Source organism: Cuculus canorus, chromosome 1, assembly GCF_017976375.1.
Source record: "Cuculus canorus isolate bCucCan1 chromosome 1, bCucCan1.pri, whole genome shotgun sequence".
NCBI lineage: Eukaryota > Metazoa > Chordata > Aves > Cuculiformes > Cuculidae > Cuculus > Cuculus canorus.
The window spans coordinates 195,769,880-195,793,297 of NC_071401.1; the positions used below are offsets into that span (position 1 = coordinate 195,769,880).

The 23,418-nt window shown below is 37.8% G+C and overlaps 1 protein-coding gene across 18 annotated transcripts in view; it reads right to left on the minus strand.

The window, feature by feature from the left end:
• MAGI2 (membrane associated guanylate kinase, WW and PDZ domain containing 2) overlaps nt 1–23,418 on the minus strand; it is a 735,321-nt gene that overhangs the window by 222,306 nt on the left and 489,597 nt on the right. For all 18 annotated transcript variants that reach the window (XM_054064111.1, XM_054064068.1, XM_054064155.1 and 15 more), the window contains one exon: nt 15,503–15,582. In XM_054064111.1, coding sequence (XP_053920086.1) covers nt 15,503–15,582 — 80 coding nt within the window. The remainder of the gene's footprint in view (nt 1–15,502; nt 15,583–23,418) is intronic.

Here is a 23,418-nt window from a genome sequence, read left to right on the forward strand (position 1 = left end):
GTGGGAGATCTGCATACATAAGAAGAGCAGAATAGCAAAGCAGGGAACTAGTGGCTCAGAGGTTATGGTGTATAGAGTTGTAGAAACAGCTAGACTAGGTCAATAGAACACGAGATTAGCGCGTCCTCAATATTGCTCGAAATATAAGCATTAAATTGCCTACACTAACAACTGTGAATTCACTCTGAAATATGTGCAAATTCATTATGTCTGTCTAAAATTGCACATGCAACAGGAACACAAAGAAAACCTAACATTTTAATACGATCCTTCTTTTGGGGAATACAGGTATTTGCTTCGCAAAGCAGGGCACTAAAGAAATATCAGCTCCACCTATCCCCTGGTAAATATTTAAAAAGTTTTCTTACTGAGTTTGCAAAGCCTACTACTTTTGTAATAATGCCTAACTTAATTACTGTGGCAACAGTGAGGCACATCTGCTATCTCAGGAAAGGAATAGGAATCTGCCATGTCTTTTTCTCAGATTAAGAGACAGGAAAGAAAACAAATCCTGAACACTCTAAATATTCCTGCTGAACTTTCCACCAATCTAGTCATTACTAAACAGTATTCCAAGAGCAGAAAAAGTTACTCCATTTTCATGAATTCTTATGTTTTACTCCACTTTCAAGTGAAGAAAACATAAGAACAGTAACTCAGAGATGATGGTTGGCAGAGAAATGTATATGAGGATGTTGATTGTGGGCTTTTAAAATATCCCAGTAATCATGGGAAAAAGAGGCATCACATGTGCAATTTGCCCATCAGCTATTAACTGTCAATGACCACTGCCACAGTAATTCAAAAACCATTAGAAGTGAGAGAAGGAAAACATCACAAAGGCATACACAATCCAGAATAAACACTGTTTGCACACAAATTTTAGATGTGGATTGCACTGCCACCAGAGTACACATTGTTCTCTCTGGAAAGAATATTCATGAAGACATAATTACAATATTTAGTGTTGCATAAACAAAATCTCAAAAAGAACACTCTTTTGAACAGGGAAACCCTCAAGCCAATCAATAATGGGAACCAACACTGAGAAAAAGGCAAACCCTCCTTCTTACAGGTGACATATTTTTCCACCTAATCCAATGCTCTTCAGTGGATTTCAACAGAGGCTATTCAGTGGGTTTTGAAGAATTCCCCTGTCTCCTTTCACTATCTGAGAGTTTACTGGGCTTCTTTGAAGAAATAATAAATCTGTTGGGTGTTTTCAACATTAACAAAAAAAAAAGGCAACAAAAGGATTTGCCAGCTTTCTTCTTCTCTTGTACTAGTGTCAATCACAATCTTATTGTTGCTTTAGTAAGGGATGAAAGTATGTTTATTGCCTTCCTTCAATTCTAGTTCTGGTTTTGCCTACCTAGTTACAGTGTGGATAGAATAAACAATCGAGTTCTTTACTAAAGGAAATGTTCCTTAAACTAACTTTATTTCTTGCAGGATTAAGATTAGAGGGAAAAGTTTCTTCACTTTTACTCCTTGCTAGAGCAAAATCTTCTCTTTTTAACCATGTGTTAGATCCCATTTCATTCAGCAAAACGGCACAGAATTCAAGCTGGGTGTAACAAAATTTTAATACAGTACTGTTCACTGAAATGGATAACTAGAACTACATTTTTCTCCCCAGCATTACCTGTTTAGTTTGTTTATAGAAATTCACATTACTAGATCTGTTCTAGCTACCATCTGGAATTTTTTAAACAAAAATTCATTTGCAAATTCTAGCAAGCAGTGTGGCAAGCGGCAAGTAGGCAATATTGTTCTGCTTACCATGGTAATTTCACTAGGTCAGCAAAAGTCCAAAACCCCTGTTTAAATTCTCAGAAAAGTAACATTGACATTTATAGAATAATCTAAACTACTCAGTAGAAGTCAAATATGGCACTATGAGACCAGATGTCGCGGGGAAGCATGAGAACAGAAGAAGTTGATAAAATCCTTCAAGAATTTGAAAAACAAGGACATGAAGGGAATAAAACACAGAAAGATCAAACGATTTTGAAAGCCCCCCGTGTAGTGAACCGGTACTAGGTATCATGATTTTTAATAGTTGAGAAGCCGTATAATTTACTTTCTTTCCATACCATTTTTCAGTATTTATCAGATTAATCATGTATGGTCTTGTATATCAATGAACAGACTGCAAATACAGTCATATTCTTTGATTTGTGAAGAGGCAAGTTAAGTTTGATAGTCATAAGGACAGAATGCTCAAGCAGAAATATCATGGCACAGAAAGTGACCACAGAGAACTGAGGGGTGCAAAAGTACACGGAAACATCTGTCTCTGAAGAAAGTAGACTCCCAGAAAAAAATAGCAAATTAATGAAACTACTGGAGACTACAATCTGCAATAGCCTAATGACCCCCATTAAACCTACTGAAAAACCAACGATGAGGCTGAAAAGTTTACAAAATTGCCTGACTCCAAGCCGTCAATGATGGCAGAGCTTTCCTGCTTCTGGAGCTGAACCAGAAAGAAATTAAATTTCTAATGGAGGAAACTAGGGGATCGATTTGAGACAGAAACCCTTAAAAGATGAATGTCTGAGTAAACAAAATATATCAGTCCCCCGAAAAATAAAGCTGACTTCATTTACTCTGTTTGTAATGGTGAACATTTTTAAAAACCTGGCATAAATTGAAGAAAAATTGGTGGTCAGGAAAGGAATAGCGTGAAAAACATGAGCTCCATCCTGTGAGAAATGGCAGAAACTTTCAGATTCAGTAGCTGCACGTGACCATGATGGATCTATCAGGGGATGCTGTAGTATCTCTAAAAGTATATAATTATGGAAGTGGATACAATTATTCTGGATGCTTTTTGGACAGAAGGACTGGGACTTTCAGATATGGACAGAATGTTTCTGTTTCTGCAAAACAAAAACTGGGATCATTGAAATTTTCTGTAACAGGTGAAAAAAGCAGAACTGTGTTCTTCTGTAAGGGAAAAAATTGCTTCCACGAGTAAGTGTTCTAGTATGAGAAGGAGAATGATAATTATTAATTTCATAAACCAAAAACCTTTCTCGTGAAAAGGGAAAATTGTGGACTATTGAAGAGAAAATATGTAACAGAAATGCAGCTGGGATTGCAAGAGGAAAAACATGTCTGCTACTTAAAAATAAATAAATCCAACCCTTCCTTATTTCTTCATCCCAGAAACTGCAAAACTTTTGGACAGAGTAACTCATGTCTTTCATGGCGGGGTCAGAGTTGAAAGATGAAATCAAATTTCTAAACCTAAAATGATTCTCATGTTTTTCAAAGTCCATTTCAGCAAAATTACACTGAAACAAAGTCAAGTGGCCAGTAATTTTAAGTACGCAGACAAAAGAAGCTGTAGCTTTTGAGTTATCTTCAGAGTCATGCAGAGCAAATTACGTTATCACTATAGTGCCTGTATAGAAAAGATGTAGGTTATCACAGTGAGGTGTTATCTAGACTAAATAATTTCTGAGACAAAATTGCTAGTTTGCTCTATTAATAGTTTTGATAGTAAGTTATGACTTTTTACCCCTCCTTCATGCCCCATAAGGAAGAAGATCCAGTGAAAGAATTGGGCATTGCTCCTTCATACAGGGAAGCACCCTGGGCAGCCTCCCAGCCTCTGGAGTTACCAGAATCTGGCCTGCATAGCCATAGAAATATGTACATATGTAAGTATGGACCATTTGTGTTTGTTTACAGCAAGTGACTACATTTATCTGGAATCCTTCTGCACTTTTATGGCCTTTTCAGTTTTACAGTTGCATAGATGACAAAGATCCAACACTTCACCTGAATGGGTAATAAGAAATTATTATTTCCATGAAAAAATTAACGATATTCTGTAGAATTTAATTGCATATAAAGATTTGAATAGAAATAAATTCTAACATTTCCCACATGGATCTTAGAACACTGCCCATTTCCCTCCCTAGTCCTTCGCTCCTGTCTTTAGGTGCAGGGTTTTATCATATCCAGAGAGATTTTTTCTTCTTTATCTTTCTATACTGAAATAATTCTAACATTTTAAGGCATCACAAATCCAAATTTCTTTTTATATAGACTGCAACACATTCTCCACATTTCTGCTTTTCATACTTTCCACTTTTTGTAACCACACATTCTACTCCAAAGCTTCCACTACTAATGCAGTTTTTCCCTTCTCAACTGTTCTGTCACAGCCACCATCCACACGCTAAATATCTGTGCACTCCTCCCACGCAGGCAGATATACTTCTCAAAAAGCTTGAAATGTTACCATAGGGTCCACAAGGGTATTAGTCATGAAAGACAGTGGCTTTTTAAAGTGCTGAGTTACCTGTCAAATCTTAAATACAGGACATCTGTGCTGAGGCAGGATTTTCCAGCTCTATTTAACAGGGATTCCAGCACTCACTTTGAGGAGGTTAGGCTAGAATCAAAGCCCAGGATTCACAAAAGGAAAATTACTGAGACCTTTTTAAAAGCATATTACAAAAATAAAAAGAAAATGGAAGCTGGGAAGTCATAAGTATAAGGAATACTGTTGATACTAAGTATTACAGAAACACTGAGGTAATTGTATTTGTGAAGCTCAACTGCAAAAACTATAGAAATCTTTGGATTCTATAAATGCATTGCATTGTAAGAAAAGAAAAATTGAAGAATGGTGAAAAAATGATAAATGATCTGCCCCTAAAAGTATCTAAAAAATAGTGAGGGTTACTAGAGAGTATTAATAGTGAGTGTTATTAGCAAGTTACTGTATTTCTTATTTGGTAGCAATGATGTGCTTTGAAAGGATTGCCAGGAAATACCCAACAAGTCCACACAATAAGGCAAACTTTCCATCAAAGAACACTAAATTGTTTTTAACTCCTAAATTAGATGAAAATTGCTGACTTTCTGGATGAAATTTAACATGAGGCCATTATTAGGATTAATTTTTAAAAAGATTGCCATTCCTCTTTCATTAATGATCTCTGTTAAAAACAAGAGCTTTCCTAAAAAAGCCAGAGGGAGGAGAAATAATAAAAATGAAGGTATCAGGACACAATGCAATGCATATAATTCCACAAGCCTCTCTTTGTTACATGTATCATGCTTCATTGCCATTTAAAAGTCAAGGATTGAAGGATTAAGGCTATACAGAGAATATGATTCAAAGTATTGTCTTCTGATTTCTGGTTATGATTAAACAGGAAGGAATTTTAGTCTTTTGTTCTTTATTGGCATCAAAGCCTTGAGTATGGTCTTTACTAAATATGATGTTGTGAATTCTTTTCTGTGTGAAATCATTTCAAAATTTCCTACATTGGAGCATTCCTTTCAATAGTCCTTGTAGGAATATTTCAGGCCACCACTACTCTCATACACGCAATGCTTGCATTTTAGTGGCAAAAACTAACCTTGTGCAGTCAGTGAGAATTTTGCTGCTCGCTTCAGTGGTGAGTGGAATCCAATTTATAGCTTGTTAAAGATGCGAATTGTTAAAACTCTGGCCCTGTTTCTCCCGATGAGTTTAAAAAAAAATTATCTCTCCGTCCCTTTCTAAATTTCATTACACATTCCAGCTGAAAACTACTTAAGCCAGCTAACTTAGCAGCAAAATGAAAAAGAGGTGCTATCAGAAACTGGATACGAGGAGCTCCTGCAGCACCAGCAGAAACTCAAGCTACCATAGCCATTTGTGGTGGCTATGTAGCCTTGGACAGTCTTTCAGCTGCAGTGTAGTTTAAACAGTGTAGTTTAAACTACCATGTTAGTTCTACATTGCTGACTCTGTTTTAGGGTCTGTTACTTGTAAATGTGTTTATTTTATTCTGAAACAGTTATAATTTGATGAAGATTTACAAAATACTAGTCAACCTTTATTGCTATTTTAAAATGTATGATTCATTTTAGCTTACATCACTGATGAACATGCTGGATTCCTTACTGTGGGCATTTATTATATATGTTATAATAGAGACTTAAGCTGTAAAGGATCATATATAAAGAAAAACACATTTCTCTATGAACTTTTCCAGTTGAGAATCTGAGAACATTTTATAAGCAAATAAATTTCACAGCACCATGAAAGGTCTTTACATGACCTCCTTTCATAAAACACTAAAACTTGAAGTGATTTGTTTTCATAACATCATGAACTAATTAGAGTGAAAGCCTGGGATTTTTCTTGTCAAGGACTATGAGACAAGTTAGCAGCTTCCTCAGCATTTAATAACATTTAAAATCCTCAGGTCATTGGAAGAATTACTCTCAGGTTGACAATAGCTGTACAGGCCACAGAATGCCTGTGGGTCTCATGCGTTTCTCCATTTAAACACAATCAGGGTGAGCAGTGAGAGCAGTGAGTGCAAGACAGCTGAGTGCTAACTGAACAATCAAGGAAAATAGACATTTTTTCTATACTTTTATTCATTCTTGTCTTTGCAATTACCAACTCTATTTAAGACTAAGGTTAGTATTCTTCAGGGATTTTTGTATCTTGAGATTACGAGAAACTAAAAGTTCTGAAAGCGAAGTAATAATTAATAGTCCATTAAAGCTTGAAGTATTTGTCTGCCACACTGACAAGTGTGCTCCAAGGAAGTGCTCCGTGCACCCAAGTGTTGCCCTACAGAGATACCAGCCAGTTGCCCAGGGCTGGCCCCAAGGCATCGACAGCCAAGGTACATACATGTGCACAGCTATTTTCTTGTCAATGTTATTCAATGTTGAAGAAGAATTACTCTTATAAGCTGTGTCACTGCAATCAGCTTGTCCAGAGAAGCATCTTCTGAACTCCCAGGAAGAAATACTGATGAGGTCCCCCCTTTCTTATTTTTATTATCATCGTGATTTTGGCATTAAAGGTATTTTAGGTCAATTGATGTCTAGCTGGTGTTGCCAGCACAAAATGCCCTTTAAAAGGTCATGACAGTTCAAGGATTTTCCTCTTACTTTTTAATTAACCCCAAATTGAAAATGCAAGCTGAAACCATGTTCAGTATCTACTTAAATGGCACAAAAAATTCATTGTGATCGATATTACTACAAGTAGTGGCAGCTCTATAACAAAACCAATGGCATTAAATACTACTTAAAAATGAGGGTAATAAACTGCAAAATAGAGTTCTAAGTAAAAACTCTGTGGTTTAAAGGTGCAATATTCTTATCATCTGGAAACACCTGGATTTAAGTCAAAACTGGAAACGAATTTGGTAGTCTGTCAATCTGTTTCCTAATTCCTAGTCATTTATTCATATCATAAATCCACCTGGTAGGAGTATGTGACGGGCAGTCCCTAATGAAGTGACTCAGGCCTGGAACAGGAAGGGTTTTGATGTCTGATCTGAAAAGCATTCGCAGAGCAGTATCAAAAGTTTGCAGCAAAATTACTCATGTATGCCTGGAACACTCAGCTGAACTCTGTAAGCATTGCTTACGTGCCCTTGGGAGAAAACCCAACGGTCCTTGGCATAGCAACTCAAACCATCTGAGAGGAGATGGTTTAAAATGTCTAGGGACAACGTCATGCTCTGTGTTGCTCTTATATTTTCTCTCTGGATTGATTAATCTGGCATTATCTTCTGCACCCCACCTGGCACAGGAGCTTATTCAATGTGGTTTTCTCCCTTGCAGCCCAGTATCTTTTCCAGACTGTAACAGAAAGTTGGTTGTTTTAAAATAGAAGAAATAGGTCCCCACACATTTTTTTCAGAAAGATATATAAGCCCCATCCTCAAGAGAGGATGCAGAGGAAGCCAGATTCTGGCTCTTAGGTGGATGTGGTACTTCAGAGCCTGGAACATTTTGCTGAGCTCCGGAGAGGATCACGATCTGAGATATAAGCTTGTGATTAAACTTTCCTCTTTTCTGTCTTCAGCTACCTTCCTCTTCGCAGCACAACAGTTCTGGCTTGTCAGATTCCCTGCCCACAGAAACTTCCAGTGCAGAGATGTGGATTCCCTTTCAGGCACTGGATCACCACATATCAGATTTTCCAGCAAGTACCCAGGAGGTGTCCACATCAGCTACAGTGGGTTATTCTTTGTTTTTCCTTTCACAGAGAGAACGCCTCCTTGACCATATTCTATCCATCATGATTGTCTATTATGCTTCCTCTCCCATTTAAAACTACTTAACATTCCATATTGAAACATAGTAGTTCTATATTTTTCATGGAAAATATTAACTAGTGTTTAGACTCTGGCCTCCAAATAGCTTCAGTGAAGAAGAGCTAAATCCATATTTCTGAAATTTCACATGAGATGGACAGGTGGACCAACAAAGTTTTTTCAGTGTGGTTAACAGCTGTTTTTTATTAACTGAGGCCAAGGGGAGTGATGAAAGATAACATAGGCTAATGAAATTTTTCTGAATTGCTTTGCTGCCATGGACCATAGACTGAAAACTGTATTAGAGACAGACAGTTCTGTGGCATAGTCACATGTTATAAATTGGCATTAAGCTAAAAGCTTCTCCAAGACCGCTCTCCTGAAAAAATGCATGTATGGGCTGCTAATGAAATAAGCAAAGATCTCTTTATATATAGTCATGTCTAATTTTATATAAAAGCATTTTTTTTATATGGTGACACATTAAATAACCAACAACATTCCAGCATTTGAAGAAAAGAATTAAGCTATGCGGGTACAAAGTCTAAAAAAGAGATTCTCCTCAACATATTTCTAACAGCAAATATAATTCCCTGGAAACAAGGTTTAAAATAGTAATGCTGGTAGACCCTTGACTATAGTGGAACAAATGGTACCATTTAATACATAATGTAAGTAGCACTTATCATTAGATATCAATCATGACTTGTATAATTTATAGGAGTTCTTGTTTTGATCAAGAATAAACCTACTTTTCTGAAGATTATATCCTTTCTACTCTGTTTTCCCTACTTTATGGGTTCACACGGTCTGTCTCTTCACCATTTCCCTCTGTTAAAGTCTGAATCTATTGTTAGTTTCCAACTACATTTAGATGAGACACGGATATCTCAAAGATAAATACACTGCCTCTGCGTCAGATAACGTTATAGCCGGAGCTCAGCAGGTACTTGTCTGGCCTGGGCAAGCTGATCTGATTTGCAGACACAACATAGAAAAAGAAAAAAAAAATAAAGGAAAAAAGCCTTTTACAAGCTACCAAGAGACAAATTTGTAGGAATCAATGAGCAGAATACCATGCTGAGAGACACAGTGCTCAGTGTCATGCAGTACTAGACAAAACCCAAAAGCTCTCTCGGTTCATATTGGAATCTTTTCATTTGACAGACATAGGGGCTTGATATGGAGTTGCAAGATGTCCTGCTAATAATTAGACCACTCAACAGCATAGGGCACTTCCTCCTCATTTCACATCCTCCTCTACCCATGTACATTACTGTTCTGTCCAAGTTTCACATGTAAATCTGTGCTATGGATTCATCCCAATCAGCCAAAAACTTCCCCCACTCCTTTGTACCCTAGACTGCTGAAAAAAATGTTTTCAAAAATCTACTGCTCTACTACCACTACTTCAATTCAATGAAAATCTATTTGTAGATAAGTATTTGTCTGTGGGAAGTTGCCGCTAGTGGGCATTGCCACATATGAGTGGTATCTGATAAGACAATAGTTCAGTACTTGGTTTGCAGTTGAAATACTTACAAGGGGCTGAAGAAGTAATGCTTTACCCATAAACCCAACATGCTTATACCTAAATGCATCTATGAAACAAAAATATGGAGGATTGATATGTCTTACTACAGCACGTTAAAGACTCAGGTAAACAATGACAAATTATTTCGTATTATGTTGTGGTTCACTTTAAGTTCCAATGTTGGATTGAGTTATATATATACTTAAGTACAGAGCAGCCTGCACTTACTAAAAGGAAGGAGGTGTACACAGACAGACTTTCTGCAGTTTGATCGTGACAAAAATGCTCAAAAATTCTGTGCAAATGAGAAAAAAAGTGTGGCTGAAAGTACTGAAAAAACTACTTGTGTCATAGAGTAGTCTAAGTCACAACTATTTTTGATGAAGGTATTCAGTATGAATTAAACCAAGAAAACAAGTGCTCCAGTTTTAAGACCATTTCTACACAGCTGCAAAAGCTTTACAAGTGAAAATAAAAATTATTTATAAATAAAGCAAAACAAATTTTTAAGACTCTCGTTATTAAACAGGAATTCTGGAGATTAATGATAATGCAAAATATTCATTCTCTCTTTTCATTATTATTGAGTCTTATGTCTAAAAATAATAAAAATAATAATAATAATGCCACCTCATAAATCTATGATATCTCTTTGTATAGGATTTATTTGCTGGCAGCTGTATTTAAAATAGTTATATGCAATAATTCATTATATTATATGAAATTTTAAGAAGAAATTTAATATATGGGTAAATGTAAGCAAGATGAAAAAGACAGTCCTAGATTTTATTTCTTGAATGCCAACAGTCAAACAAAGTAATGATATCATGAAAAGTTATTAATTTTAACAAAGTCTGGTGAAATCTGAGAAAATGCTTGTTTTGGATTCCTGTTCACTTTTGTGGAAATATAACAACAGATGTGCCCTTATAAACCTTCCTCTATCACTGGAAGTCTGAGTTTAATTTCTGCGAGAGTTAGGGAGGAGGAACACCTGCTGGAAACAAGCAAAATAGTCAAGACTATAGACTAATTGCTGGGCTTCAGTCATTTCTAGGCTTAGTATAAGGCATGTAAAAATGGTGAGGCAGTAGCTTGGACGCGGAACATGAAGAGAGACTGTATGTTAAATGGTGAGGTTTTGAGAAAGAAGCATTTCTCAGTGTTAAAGCACTCATAAAACGTAATGCAAAACAGTAACATTTTTTTTTCTTAAATCTTAGCACCATTAAAAAGCTTTCCAAACTTAACATGCAGTGAACAAAGGTGCTCCTGTGTCTCACAAGAGATGTGTCCACCTAAAACCACACTACATAAAAGTACGGGAAAGTGGACTCATTTACTCCTGTGAAAGTTTCCTGGGATAGTTACACCTTTGAGATTACAGATAGCCTAAGACAGCCTCATCAGCGATCACTCTTATGATTCTGAATTTAACTCTTTTTTTTTTTCCTGGCAATAATCCTATTAAATATAATATAAGTTTAAAAATTAAGTTGTAGTGATAAATCTATAGCTTTCATTTTTTTGAGAAATTTTGAAATACTTAGAGATGGTTGAACAAGGTGATGACAGTGTTCTCAAAGAAGGAAAAGGAGCTGAATTTGTGATTGCACGTGTACATTGCACGTTCCACACAAAGCCCTGAGAAGGAACTCTGCTGTCTGGGTAAAATGGAAAAGGGAAACATCCTATATGCCATGAAGTGGCAGAGAGATGACATGTGGTGGTGGGAAACACTGGTATTAGCAAAAGGGAATTTTCTTGGAGAACTCAAGATGGAACATGTCCAATGGGAGATGTCATATGCAGTATGAAACAAAGGGCTTGACTAGGAGAGAAAGATGAAGAGGACAAAGGTAAATGTGTGCGTCATTGAGGCTGAAGCTGTGTGTGGCAGTGAGCTCACCAAAAGGTGTTGCCCGTGATTACAGGAATAGGGAAAAGGAGAAACTGAAAAAAATGCAACAGAAGGGTGGGGTTCAGTTCAGGATGCAAACACCTAAATCTATTAGTCTGCCTGCATACAGGTGTTTGCATGTGAACCGGATATCTGTGCCTTCCAGCTGTCAAAATAGATCCGATATTCACAGTCAATGAAGTCTAAAGGCAACTTGATACATATTAAATAAATATCTATATTTTGCCGTCAAGTTGGTGGATGTAGTGGAGATTGAAAGACAGATAACAGATGAAAGCTAGGTGAAACGACAAATTTATTTGTAGTCTTAAGCTTACTTCTGTTTGAAAAGTAAGAGATAGGTGAAAGGAGGATGACACAAAAAGAAAGGGAGGGTTAAGAGTGGTGAAGACTGCTGACTGGGATAGAATAGTAATGAAATAAGTTAATTTTATAGTAATGAAATAAGTGAAATTTGACATATCTGATTCCAGGAAATTTCAACAGCTGTTTAAAATTGGACAAAGAAGTAAATGTTCACTTTTCACTATAATGGAAAGTTTCCTAAAATGAATTAAAGCATTTGAAAAACTTAATTACTACATTTCTTAACCAAAAGTGAACTTTCTAAAACCTGAGTTATTTCACATCATTAAGGCTGAACTGCCTTTCAATGTTAAACTTCATTTTTTACTGCCGTATTGGACTTGTCATTCTTTTCTATACTCACTCCCAAAGAACAGTCTCCATTAGTAGACCACTCACATAATATACCTGTAATCATGCAAATTAGTTTACCACCTAATACAACTTCCCAGAAATGTAGCAACCAGGGAATCTAACTCAGAGAAACAAAGGAGCTAGAAGTATAACTTCTGAAGTACTTTACAGATAAAATAAAATAAACCAATTTTTATGGCGGGCGGGGGGGGGAAGTATCATTATTCCAATTCAGAAAACCCAAATTTTCAGGAGAGAAAACACAATTAATTTCAATGAAGTCAAGATTTTCTGGAGGAAATAAAAATCCATGAAAAGTTCTAGTTCTTACTGAAGAGAATCTAGTTTCTTATTGAAGAATTGTAGGCATTTGTGCCTATTTTTATTATGAAACTCAGCTAGGTACCATACAAACAAAGAGTAGCAGGCAATTCTTGCTTGAAAGACCTAGCATATAAGTAGATCTGACAGAGCAAAAGTTGAAATAATTTGCTGAAATTCATGATGAGTTCCATGACAGAGACAGAAATAAAGATGAGCCCTTAAAACCTACTGACCTACACAGGGGTTTAGAGCAGTCACTGTCATTAAAGGAAAACAGAAAGAGTCCACAGCACGGAGGCATAGAAAGCTTGACTTTGTAGAGCTTGTCATTCTCCTGGCAAATGCATGTGAAAATTTTTCCAAGAGGAGGGATGTGCTGGAAGGTTGATTCAGATTTTGCAAAGAGGAATGAGAAAGCACTGGGATATACAGATACAGAAGCCAGAGAAAAAGAAGAAATCATATTTGGCAAAGACGTATTGAAGAGCTGAAAGTGGAAGAAAGGAAATGCCTGGATCTCAACATTGCTAGCGCAGAACATCAGGACTCAGATATTGTATGCTGCTTCGACATTGTCTGGTGTGGAAACTGTGTGCTGGTGGCAGGATGAAGAAGGATTTGTTAGGATTTGCACTGAAAGGAGAACACAAAAGTTGGGTTACTCAGAATGAAAACCTGATAGCAGAATCTGATAAGTGATAAGGACATCATAATGTAGCTCAGAGAAACAATACAAGTTTCAGATGTGACAAAATGAATGTAAATGAAAAAAACCCACAAGTTAAGCAGACAGCAATAAAGAAGCAAGGTAAGTATCATTTCCTACCTAAACACTGATGTCTTTCTAAAATTTTGTATCTCTGAGTAAAAATGTGCCAGAATAAATCATAAAGTGTAACAGAAAAGATGTTTGACATAAAAAAAAAAAATAATATCTACCAAGTGATAGCTGAAATGCATGTGGAATTAATCCTTCATCTGACATGAAATCTAAACAGAAATTCCAAATCCCCATGTGATATAACAAAGTCTCTGGTGTTGAACCTCAATGGCAAACTACAGTCATTTTAAGTCATATTAGTGATTTTTAAGAACCTTTTCTTCTGCAGGTATTTGATTAAAAAAAAATAAAAAAAAAAACCTACATTTTTGAACAAACAAAGAACTTCAGAAAAGGAGAGGATGTTGCAAGAACAATCTCTGTACGAATATAAGGTCTCTTCCTAAAATCTTTTATGCTTCACTTCAAGTACTTTGCATTAATGAGCAGAGCAACTCTTAAAAGAACATGACCCAGCATACTATAGCAATTCAATAATCCAGTAGTCAAGTAAATACAAAATAACACTGTGTCTTTAATGCACTGATCTTAATTTTGATTAGTTTCAGACATTTTGGCATTTTTTTTTATACTTCAGTGCTTCTTGTGATCTTGTTACACAGAAAAAGAAAAAAGAAAAAAAAAGGCAACACACATTTACTTCTAGTAACTCTATGATATGTTACTGCATAAATATTGGTGGATTTGTCTTCTGCCTTTTCCACTAGTATTCCTTGAGAAACAGACAAAGATATAGCCTCATACAAGTACTGTGAGAGATTTATAATGCAAAACTCCTGTGCCCTTATTTCAGTAACAATTCTGTCGTATTCACTGTAGAATTTACTCTGGGAGCCAGGGTTGTCAGTGCTAGCATCAGTATCACAAAATCATTCAGACGTGTAATTTCTGATGTCAGAAGAGAACGTCAGAATTAGTGCTGATATAATGAAAGGATTTTCGGAATATAGCAATCTTTCAAAATAAAGCTATTTTCAAAAAATTCCATGAATATTCTTTACTAAACCACTGGCCCTGCATTTCACACAGCCAGCAACTCCTCAGCGACCTCTTTATCAGCCCAAAATGGCACTGAGTTTTCCTTCTGCTATTAGTATTTACATTAACCAAATTAAAGTATTCTGGAAAATTAAAAATAAATCAGATGCAGTACATGAAAATCTACTTATACATAACAATGTTTAATTATGCTTTGAATTAATGCATATAGCATGCATGCATTTAATCCTCTGTATCTCACAATAATAAAATAAGTAGCAGTCTTCAGAATCATTACGTCTTAACTGGCTAATCGAACAGACACTGAACTATAAAACAATGAAATAAAAATCCACAGAAAAGATCTATTACAATTCATTTTCACTTTGTCTTTCTTAAATGATTTTTATGACTGAAACTTTATCAGGAAAAAAAATTATAAATTATACTGAATGCAAATAAGGTAGTTCGATAAGATCTGTATTATTTTGTATCTCTGAATCTGTCAATATAGTGATCTCTCCTGCACAACAGCTACAGCTTTAAGCATCCTTAATAGTATATATGCTTTTACATTTTAAACCATTAACAATGCAGTACCCCCAATCCAGTCTTGAACTCTGACAGACACCGATCTCTCTCTACCTCCCACACCCTGTTTTATCAGACACTATTTTGTTTAAATTGGCTACTAAATAGCATAGCACTGTACCTTTAAATACAAATCAAACAATATTCATATTCCCACGGTGCTGCTAGTTTCCCTTATGCATTGAATTGCCTGTAGATTAAAAGCTCAGAATCTGAAAAGGGATTCTGTTCTGCAGACCAAAGTTCTCTGTAGGAGATGAGGGAGAGGGTCAGTCCCGGAGTCACACACACAACAGGCAGAAAACACACTTGTGATCCTCAGCTTTGGATAGCATCAGAAAGGGGAATAAAAAGCAGAAACACATGGCACACGGAGAACTGGTATCACTTATGGCTTCTAACCAAAGCAGCAATTAAACACCTTTCATCGTTCCCCCAAATGCCTTTTTTTTGTAAGAACTGAGAGAGAGTCACACACACACACACACAAAGGCAAATCCCCTCTGAGCAGCAACGAAAACTTAATAACCTACCATTTTCTTTGCACTCTTCTGGAGGTTTAGCCTTTTTCGCAAGTCGTGGATCCAGCCATGATGTTGTCTTTGTGTTATGGCTGAAAAGAAAAGAGATCACTCTGAGCAGACACATACTGAAAGGAATCAAGTTTATTCCTTAAGAAAAAAGGGTTAGTCCAACAAAATTGCAATCGATACACTTAATTTGCTTACTGGTTCTAAGTAGCCCTGAAGGAGGTGTAAGAGTAATTGTGCAAGGCAGCTGTAAATTTGGCAACCTCAGCTCCCTGTCCTCAAAGCAGCTATTTTTATTAAAATCAACTAGAATGTTGCCAAGTTAACCTCATTGAAAATGCAGAACTCATCCAGAGCAAAAGGAATTTATTACAAATACAGTGCTCTCTCGTTGAACAAGTACAGGCGACCGGATTCTGTACAATTCTCACAGTTTTCAGATAGAATTATTTTTATCTTAAACCTGACTTTTTCATAAATACAGGTTTGTTATTTCTCACTAGCAGTACTGGCAAGGCACAGTGAAAGTGATGCAAATTACAGCATGCTCTTGCAAAGTCTACATTTCCGGACAGAGTGATTAATGATACTTTGTTTAACAAACCTTTATCTCTCCATATATAATCCTTCTATCGAGATAAAATAGATATGCACAAGCTGAATGAATCATGTGGCTCCTTTCTATACTCAGAATAGATCTTTGAGAAATCAGCCATCAAATAGCGTTGAACTGGTACAAACCGTTTTTCTGGGAGAATATTTTGCCAAATGAATTGATACTTAGCACAGCTAATGAGACTTAAAACAAGATGTATACCTTTACCATAAGCTTTAGAATTTGAAGCCAAATATTTTAAATATGTTAAGAAAGACAGACCATAGAACAGAAAAGGATGTGATCGTCACTCCTTTATTTTTTGAGATGCCTTTCCTACAATACCATCATTCAGAGACACTTCTAACCCATGTTTTATTTATCTGATACATCCCTAAGAGGATGCTTGTTCCATAGCACTGAATTATTTAGTTTATTATTAATTTGCTGTGTCATTTTAAAGTGTACTTAAGAGTTCTCTTATAAACATTACTATAAGGTGTACAAAAACAGGTGATCTGGCAAAAAAATGTATTAGTTGCTGATTAACTGATACAGCTCATGTGGTGCAAACACTACTGGTTCCCCTAGTGGAAAAAAAGTGTATAGAGCCAGTTCCTTCTCCCGCCTTGATTCCCTGTTTAGTGCGTGGCATATAATTTTTCCTCTGCCTCGATTTCTCTCTCTCAAAACAGAGTGATGTTACCTACTTCTCAGCATTATTGTCACCGTGTTAAAGCTTCCTCCACATTTCGGATGGGAAAAATGGCAGACGGGAGTTATGTACAGATAAAGTAGCAACTACAATGAAAATTGAGGCATTTAAATTCCTATTTGAAGCACGCCCTAGTATAGAACACCATTCAAGACAGGTGACGAGCATAAACAAAACCTTCCCTTACATTGAGAGCAGAGATATATTTGCAGAGTATGAAGAATGAGAAGCCAAAGGTAAGGTAAATTTAAAATCATGCCAGGACCCCGTGCTTGATTGCAAATGTAACTAAGGTGCTCTCTCTGAAGCTCTGTCTGCCTGTGGTCTCCCGTAGAGTGTGTTTTTGTACCGCAGTCACAGCCTAACTACAGCGTGTGCAGACATACTTGAGCTAGCTTTAAATTAACTGGGAGAGATACTGGCAGCAATGCCGCTGCAGCAGTATGGAGCTCCGCATGGGCTCATCACCCCAACAGCCACTGAGCTACGCTGCACGCTACCATGGGTACCCTGCTAACAGTGCCAGAGCTCAGAGCAAACCTGGGCATACCTGTGGAAGCTGTAGTCTCATCTCTGGAGCGTGGGCATGTCTGCACAACAGCTACTGTCTCCCAGCTACTACTTTTGAATGAGTTCAGGGACCCCCACTGGCTGCAGGCACTAAGTCAGATTCACAAATAGTTTCCTATGGCTTTAAAAGAGTAATATATGTATGACTGCTATTAGCAATGTTTACGGTAGAATATCTCAAGGCATTTTACAAAAGAAATAAAAAGAATCACCCCGATTTTAAAGGTGAGAACGTGGAGTTGTAGGGTCAAGTGACTTTCCACAGCCCCCAAACAAGCCAGTGGTAGCGTCAGTACTAGAAATCAACTCTGATGGAGTCAGCTGGACAGTGTTTTCCTCAGAAGTCCACACAACTTCAGAACAGATCAATTCACCAGCCTTGAAATCACCCATAAGACCTAGAACAGACCTGAGAATTGAGTTTTCAGGCATCTGTAAAGAAAAGTGCCAACCTGAAAGTAAGCCAAATTCAGTATTGCCATTTAAAAATGTGAATTAGAATCATAGAATCATAGAATAGTTTGGGTTGGAAGGGACCTTAAAGATCATCTTGTTCCAGCTCCGCTGCCATGGGCAGGGACATCCCACTGAATCGGCTGCCCAAGGCCAACCTGACCTTGAACACCTCCAGGGATGGGGCAGCCACAACCTCCCTGGGCAATCTGTTCCAGTGTCTCACCACTCTCACAGTGAAGAAATTCTTCCTGATGTCTAATCTAAATCTGCCCCTCTCCAGTTTATACCCATTCCCCCTTGTCCTATCCCCACAAGCCTTTATGAATAGCCCCTCCAGCTTCCCTGTAGGCCCCTGCAGGTACTGGAAGGTCGCTATAAGATCTCCTCTGAGCCTTCTCTTCTCCAGGCTGAACAAGCCCAACTTTCTCAGCCTGTCCTCATATGGAAGGTGCTCCAGCCCTACGATCATCTTTGCAGCCCTCCTCTGGACCTGTTCCAACAGTTCCATATCCTTCTTACATTGAGGATTCCAGAACTGGACACAGTATTCCAGATGAGGTCTCACAAGAGAGGAATAGAGGGGCAGAAACCCCTCCCTCGCCCTGCTGGCCACGCTTCTTTTGATGCAGCCCAGGATACGGTTGGCCTTCTGGGCTGCGAGCGCACATTGCCGGCTCATGTCGAGCTTCTCATCAACCAGCACTCCTGAGTCCTTCTCTGCAGGGCTGCTCTCAATCACATCATCCCCCATCATGTACTGAAAATGGGAACTGCCCCGAACCAGGTGAATTACAGCCTTCAAGGCTTTTATTGAAACTCAGAACAAGCAGTTATGCCTCCCTTCAGCCTACATGTGGCTTCCATAAACCCACAAGGACTGATGTTTTCCAGTTTTGTGCACTGTGGCCATTCTAAACAAAAACATAAACAATCACGGTCAACAGTTTTTCCAACAGAAGAGTGATCCTTCAGTCTGAAGCAACATTTCAGAGAATGGAGATGGTATCTCACCTAAATCAGCTCTTACAGCACTCAATCTCCTCTTCTAGTTACTGTTTCTCAAACCCATTCAGATGCTTGGTAAGAGCAAAACTCTTCCACAAGAACTTTTGTCTATAACAAATAACTGAAGGGGCAAAGTACATTTTGAAAATCACCCCTCTCCTCCTCACCCATCTCTACGCCTGTTCTCTTGCCCTGCCTCTTCTCTTATTATCTATACTAAACACACAGGCTACATCTTGTCATGGGACTTTAAATGCTTCTAAACAGGTGCTTAAGTGGGTAAAAAATCTACTCTGGAGACAGACCTTGTTTGAAAGAAGGCAGAACCTATTCCACCTGTCTTCTAACACTTGTAGAGTACCATCAATGTCCTCTTTAGTGCTGCACACTACTGATTGCTTCAATCATCTTAGCAACCAGGTACACAGCACACAACCACTCCTACATGACGGACAGATGTGACTATTGTGCTGCTCTCAACAAAAGAGGGAAATAAGTAGCCCTGGATTACAGTGCAGTATCTTTTTACACGTTTACTTCTGTCCTACACAGGATGTTTATTTGGCAGGATAATTTTCCAGCCTCCTTTGTACCAGATTTCAAGTTGTGAGTTTTGAAGTGATGCTACTCTTACAATAGCCAATGCCACGCTAGCACCATGCAGTGTTATTCAGAGTAATCTTCTGTTGTCTTTCAGCAAGGACTGCAAACGGGGTTAAGCAGCCACAGAAACAAAAGAGAGGTAGATTCTTCCCTACACAGGTGGAACATATTGGGAATGAGAGGAAGAACAAAAGCATGATGGTGTTGGCTTGCTGAAGATCCCAGGCCAGGCTGCAGGGGCATTTCAGGAAAGCCACCACCTCACCTGTGTCCCAGGGCTCTGCCTGTTCCCTCTTAAGCTCTGCAGTGGATTGCTATCTGTAAAAGCTAAAGGGCATCAGTATTTAGATCGTAAAGACTTTTTGAACTTCTTCTTTTGATGCAGCCCAGGACATGTTTGGCCTTCTGGGCTGCGAGCGCACATTGCCAGCTCATGTCGAGCTTCTCATCAACCAGCACTCCCGAGTCCTTCTCTGCAGGGCTGCTCTCAATCACATCATCCCCCATCATGTACTGAAAATGGGAATTGCCCTGACCCAGGTGAATTACAGCCTTCAAGGCTTTTGTTGAAACTCAGAACAAGCAGTTATGCCTCCCTTCAGCCTAAATGTGGCTGAAGAAACCTTGATAGGAAACCTTTAACAAAGGGAAAGAAGTATGAAGAGCAAAATGGACAAATTAACACCAATGACAAAAGTAATTAACACATATATGCTGCATGAGCTGTGAATATTAATGTTTCTTAAGCATTAAAACCTCATAAAATGTACAGTGTATAACCTGCCTGACCACTAGGGCTAATAATTTCTGTCCATTTGGGAAGTCTTATAGAGAGATCAGAGGGCAAAGGGAGACTGGAGATTTACAGATTAGTTATGAATGAATTACAGATGAAAAGCAAGATGAAAATTTGTGGGATAAATGCACAAACAGGCAGTCAGTGCAGTTGTCAGTGTCTGAATGAGAGTGAAGTGATGCAATAAAAGCATTCTATGAGAAATACCGCTGTGGCTTCACCAGCATTTTCCACTGGCCACTATTTCATTACTCAGCAACAACCACATCTCATCATCAAGTGATCAGTTTAGAATGTCCTACCTTACACAATTTTGGTGATCTCAGTTACTAGCTAGGATGATTGAGCTAAGAGATAAGTGCTGGCAAATCGACTATATACATCTTAGATTCTGTCTTAAAAACAAGAGCGAATGTCTAATTTTGGTAACTTTGAAAGCAGTCAACAAAAGAATCCTTTGATTTTGCTTCAAGCCACTGGAGCGTGGGAATAGTGTAACATTTTAAAATTTATCCTAATTTGTTACCTGCCATACAAAATAGAAACCACTTATAGGCCTGAAGTGTATTGCGAATTGGAAAAATAATTTTAAAAAATGTCACTCAGTAAAGCAGCAGAGTATTGTAGCCAACAGTTAATAAAGTAATTACTGCTGAACTAACTTAAATCCTCCCTCTTCACCAAGTATTTACATCCAGCATAGTTTATTATAATCAGAGTCCTCTGGTATGAATTATAGATGATTTTAAGCCTATGTGAAAAAAATATTTTTCACCTGGTTTAAACAGAGTGAAAGAAAGCTTTCCAGAAACCCTGACCCAATCTCTTGTTCTTCTACAGCTTTTCTTTGTAACTCTGCTTTGAAGACTTTGCAGAGACTGTTTATACCCCAGTTCCCTATTACCACTACTGGATCTAAGTATCAGGACCAGAGTCCCTCTGGAAATCTCACTCGATACTCATCCATACCTTTAGTAAGTGAAAAACATCAGGTATGTGGCTTTTCCTATTAAACAACATATTATCTTTTTATTATGATTAGACAGTATATTATTCAACTTAAGATTTGAATATACTGGATTTGTGTTAACAATCTGGCAGTTTAAAGCACTTTGACAGAAAAAGTTTCCTGTACTAACAAAACCCTCAGACAACCTCTCTAAGCACTTTTGAAGGGAATGTAGAAAGTAGCTACTGACAATAATAGCCTTAATGTCTTCAGAAAACAGTACGAACCTATTCTAAATTGTGACACTGCAAGGTGTGCAATTTGCATGTTATTGTGAAAGGCATTTCAAATTAAGTATTTACCAGTAGGCTGCTTCAGTATATTTGGGGACAGCACATATGGGTTTGTTTGGGTTTTTAATGCGAATACATTACATTCAAGATGATTCTTTATATAACAGCTTGAGCAAAGTGGAGTATGAGAGACAGAGAAAACCACAATGCCCTGTAGGCCACCTGACTTCTAAAATGCTTACACCTCCCTCCTTTTTGTATGCCTAAGATTTGTACATACACAGAGCTTTTCAGACAGCACAATAAAGATTTTCAAGTAATTCCTCTGTAGGGTGTCAGTGATAGGAAACCAGAGCATAAAAATGGCAATTTTGCAATTCATCCTTTGTGGGGTGCTACCCAAACTTCTTGCACAAATGTAGGGATAGATACAAAATGGAGTAAACCTTTGGCTCTGGATTGAAGGGCAGCAGCTATGACTGCTAGTTTGTGTTACATTTCATGCTGTGGATCTGTTAGATGTTCTCGGAATCCATGGTACTTCAGAGATATGGGTTTGAGGGTGCCTATCCTGTGAATTCCAGATGGCCTTCAGCAGTAGATAAGCACTTATGTACTCAGCCTAAATACAGTGGTGGTGCCTCTAGGCATTTGCAGGAGCAGAAGATGCTTATGGAGGATTTTTTGAGGAATATATAGATGCTTAATGTCTCCTGCAGTAATTTCTGCTGTTTAAGTCACTGTCTGACTCAGGCAGTTAATTTCTGACAATGAATGGGTTTCATCTCATGTGACTTCAGCCATTTAGTAATTACACAGCTACTTGTGTTTGATCTCTCTCTATTTAACAGAGAGGGTCCTACACAGAATAATTTATCTTACCTATCTTCTGGTGGGACTGGGGACTTAACCATGTGCTGTTAGTGACATACTAGGTGCTGTGACACCTCTCAAATGGCCTCCAGCTGCCACTCCAGAAGGAAATAGATTTTGACATGTTCTATGTGATATCTGCTAGGTTCATGGAGATGTCTTGGGCTATTAGTATGTCTCTGCAGTAGACCTTTGGCTCAGATCAAGAGAACACTTTTCAAGTGAATCTCTCAGTTGTTTTCATTTACACACTGAGCATTCTCCCAGTTTGTGAACTTCTTTATTTTGAATTTAAACCAGATGATACACAGCAAGAGCCCACCTAATGCACTACAAGCCATTCACAGTCATGTAGCCCATGGCACCTGAAAAGACTTAGTAACTGTGGATGTTGGGTCATCTGAACCAAGAGTTTCACTCTGTAGTCTACCGTTATTGCTAATTTTAATATGGACGTATTTTAGGTCAAAAGGAATTCAGCGAGGTTTTAACCCAAATATGGTCTCATGGACTAAGTTCAGGTGTTCAGGGGTTGGAGACAAATGTACTCCTAGGGATCAACTTCCATTTCGGTTTCATCTGAAAGGAATCCAGTTCATGTAAGTTCTGAAACGTAAGTAAGGAAAGGCAAGAATTGAGCTGGGAGTTTGACCTGGATGTCAGCATAGATAAAAACAGCAAGTGAGAGCAAGGGACAATACATCACTAGTACAGACTGAGCATATCTTTATAGCATCAAAAGACAAGTGAAGATAAAAATCCAGCGTTCTCCAAATCTTTTTCCAGTTCTATCATCTCCTCATTCCTAATTAAATTGTCACAAAGCAAGGAAGCGGTGTCAGGACAAAAAAAGACAAGAGACATCTTTTCTGTTGCCTGTTCCACTGAATGTCATGTTGAAGTCTGGACAGCATTAGAGATCTGATCATTTCTATGCTGACCAAAGCTGACGAATTTGATAAAAAATATAAAGAAAAAGAACTATGGATATCTATGGTCATATTCACAAGAGCCCTAATGATTCATAATTTTCTGCACAATCAAAGTCATATTGGTACAAGATG